Raw genomic sequence first — 3,506 nt, 5'->3', positions numbered from 1 at the left:
CGAGGTGACTGGCAGGGTCATATCACAGCGCCACTTGTGCCCCCTCTTACGAAGAGCATATCTACATGGTAGGTACCCAAGGTACTTCATTGCAAATAGTGGGGCTTGAGGCTTACCATTACTCCAAGGAGTGCGAACAACAAGATCCTTCAAAAAGAACCTATTAGGATTTGTTAAAAAAGTTGAGACACCATGTCCTTTTCTGACTAGTTTAAAAGCTTGTGTCGCGCTGGGGCGTGCTTAAAGGGTAAAAGTGAATATGTCGATTGATTGTTCTTTTGTTTGTGCTGGGTATTCCATTCCGCAGAGTTACTTAAAGCATAGAGCTAGATTACTAAGGCAGTTGTTTCCCGAGGCCGTGGGATCATGCCTACCCTGCGATAGCTTGGCTCAAGAACAGCTGCCATTAGATCCGCTGCATGGGCGATCTATCCGACTAACCTACATTCTAGAGCGGTAAATGCAGGATACAGTTACTCTGTTGACATCAGATCATGGTTCTACATTCTCAAAACAATTGAACTAACCACTCTTGGCAGACATATATCCTTGTTAATCTAGTCATGTCTAGTGGTTACGTCTTACAATTCATTTGACCGGGTATGATCTGACCCGGAAAGTTTATCCCTTTCCCCTTCAGGACCCACTGCTCTTGTTCAGGGACGTGGCATTGCTCTCAATTTCGCTTTCAGAATCAGCAGTGCCCGTTGAGCAGAATAGGTGTTATATATACACAGCTGGCACCTACTATTATAACCTTGGCTCCTGATTCAAACCATACACTTTTAGTTTCGAGCTGGTCAGTTTTACCACTGTCTGGTCAACGCATTCGTGAGTTCGAGTCCCACTGGAGAGATTCTCGAACGGCCCGGGCCACAAACAGCATCAACATGGCCAACATGAAGGCCAAGACCGGCCATCTTCATGATGCCTCGAGACATTTAACGGAAAATTACAACAAGCGGACACAACTCAATACATACATTTACGAGTATTTCCTCCACAATGGCATGTTTCAATGTGCTCAATCCATTCTCAAGGCCGATTCCGACGTCAAGGTTCAGAGGCATAGCCCTGGCAGTGATCGCAACATCAAAGGCTTGCGGTTGAAGAATGCCATCCGTAATGAGACCATCGATACCCGGTTGGACTCCACACACTCAAACGTTCTTCCAGCTCCCAATGTTCCCAATCTATCGCCAGACAGCTGTTTTCTCTATGAATGGTTTTGCCTCTTCTGGGCCATGTTCAACGCTCAAAAGAATGAGAGTGGAAGGATTGAAGGATGTCAATATGCCTGTAATATACAGGTATCGCTTCTAGAATACGGTTTCCCTCCTAACATAGCTAACATGATATATAGCAACGAAACTGGCCAAAGTGGAATGTTAGCTGGCCGCAGACCCAAAGCTCCTCACTACTACTGCAGGCTCCGGGTAATGCCACCCACAACGCCTTCTATAACTCTAGTGAAATGGGCGTAGGTAGCATGACACCCTCAATGTCGGGTTCCCGAGCTTGTGGTAGTAGCAATGAAGCTATGAAAAAGTTCCAAGTGCAACTGACTTCGATGGAGCAGCAAAACGAGAATGAGATCATAGCGGGACGAGGCAGAAGCAGTCTGTATCGAAATTATGGATTACCTGGTGGCCAGGGAGGTCAAGAGCCTATACAAAGTTCAAAGCTTTTTCACCGGCCCACCCCACGAGCATCAAGACCAGGTGCATTGCCTGATACTACCAAGCAGGCGAAACTTGGCACTCAACCGATGAATGACATTAGTGTGTTTTCCCATCTCCTTTTTCGGATCTCGCCGTTATCTTGACTCCCTTAATTTATTTGCCCAATGGCTTACCTACAGTATAGTACTTGACTTCCCGAAAGCAAAAGTAGACGACCTAGATGGCAATGTGACTGTAGTGCGCATGCATGACTGGACACGAGCCTCTAATTCACGTACTTTTCAACAACCCAATAGCCAAACGACCCGGCAATCAGTGGCAGCGAAAGAAACACCATTTCAACAAGAAGGGAAGACAGATGACAAATGGTCGGTGCAGTGGCAGAATGATTCAAGTGAAAACCAGACTTCCGACACGTCCCAGCGTGGGGTCCAGGGTACAATGCAAGAACGGTTTCGACTCCCGCCATTCCAGCCGGCAGATACTAACGACAACGCCAAGCCAACAAGCACCATTTCCTCACTATCACAGACGAGCAAGGCTGCCTTGTCAACTCCACAGCTTAGCAAAGCCGCTCGCGAGAAAATCCCCTTTCCCAAGGGGACTATTCCCAAGAAGAGGACCACGAACGTCAAAGACGAGGTATTTGGCTTCTTGGATGAGATTGGGTTGCTTCCGTATTGTTGACGTCCCGTAGATGGTGATTTGTAAGATTCCGAAACTGAACGTTGGCTCTACAGCGACACGCCCTGCGAATGCTGCTGCGAGCCCAATGCCTCATATCAACCCCGTCGGCATATGGAAGGATGCCCAGAATTCTAGTCTTTCGCAGGCCGTGCCTACGGGACAGCCAGAAGTAGCTCTGCCACTTACGCCTGCTTCTATGGCGGCTAATCCACCTGTTGACTTGGTGCAGAGCGCGACATTTAGTATGGAAAATTGTAACATGACTGTAAATCCCGTTCTTTCTCTTTAGGGACTGATGAGCTGATTGCTAATATGGACGTAGGACTTTGCGAGTTTCCCTACGTTTGAGGATGATTTTGGTGGGTTTGATTTGGGTACTTTCCTAGAAAGTAGCGCTGAAGATATGGGAGGCTTTCACTTCAACTATTTTCCGTCCAACATAGATGCCGATAACATTGACCAAAGTTGACATATTCATAGCTTCTGGATACAGCCAATAGATAGCCTATGTCATCTGATTCCCTACAGATCAATCCTGTTATCTATAAGCGCTGGTGGTGGTTCCTTGCCCACGGCGTTCTCAGGGCGGTATCATGCCCAGACATATGCGGCGGCCTAATGTGACTTCTGCTATGTGCTATTGAGACGTTTTAGACGCGTATGGAATTGATATCTGCTCACGAAGCGAAGGTTACTTCCGATCAGATAAGGATTCAATAGCACGGAAGGCGCATCAGGAATATGGCTGGACGCTGTCGTCGGCAGTTGGGGAAGGATAAGGTCGTTTCGGAGCTAGTTCACGATATGAACAGAATCTATGCCAGCTCGGGGAAAGAAAAAAAGAAACCTTTGCGGGATACCCCTACGGTGAACAGTACGCAAGAGGTAAAATTAGATCATCCAAGCTAAGAGACAACTAAAGAGCTCAGCGGCCAAAACATTCTCTTAGATTCTCCAGAGAACACTATTATGCCAAACTATGTTCTGCATTCCTGCTAACTTTACCAAGCATTTCACAACTTCCTTACAATTCTACAACCATAACATCATCTGGCAAGAGCACCATAACACTACTAGGATGGTAAATGTATTTATTAGGCGAAGGGTCATATAAGGTGTACTTGATAGGACTTGTGG

General features: G+C 46.7%; 1 protein-coding gene across 1 annotated transcript; it reads left to right on the top strand.

The window, feature by feature from the left end:
• Nucleotides 1-890: 890 nt before the first annotated feature.
• FOXG_06978 (uncharacterized protein) lies at nt 891-2,838 on the top strand (the record flags this gene model as incomplete). The annotated part of the gene is made up of 5 exons (XM_018385616.1): nt 891-1,310; nt 1,364-1,781; nt 1,867-2,324; nt 2,380-2,634; nt 2,692-2,838. The coding sequence occupies 5 exons, from the start codon at nt 891-893 to the stop codon at nt 2,836-2,838; spliced, it is 1,698 nt and encodes a 565-aa protein (XP_018244212.1).
• Between the last annotated feature and the right edge of the window lie 668 nt (nt 2,839-3,506).

Source organism: Fusarium oxysporum, chromosome 6 (assembly GCF_000149955.1).
Source record: "Fusarium oxysporum f. sp. lycopersici 4287 chromosome 6, whole genome shotgun sequence".
In the NCBI taxonomy this organism is placed as follows: Eukaryota; Fungi; Ascomycota; class Sordariomycetes; order Hypocreales; family Nectriaceae; genus Fusarium; species Fusarium oxysporum.
Note: the sequence above shows the minus strand (reverse complement) of the source record. Positions and strands in the feature narration are given on the sequence as shown.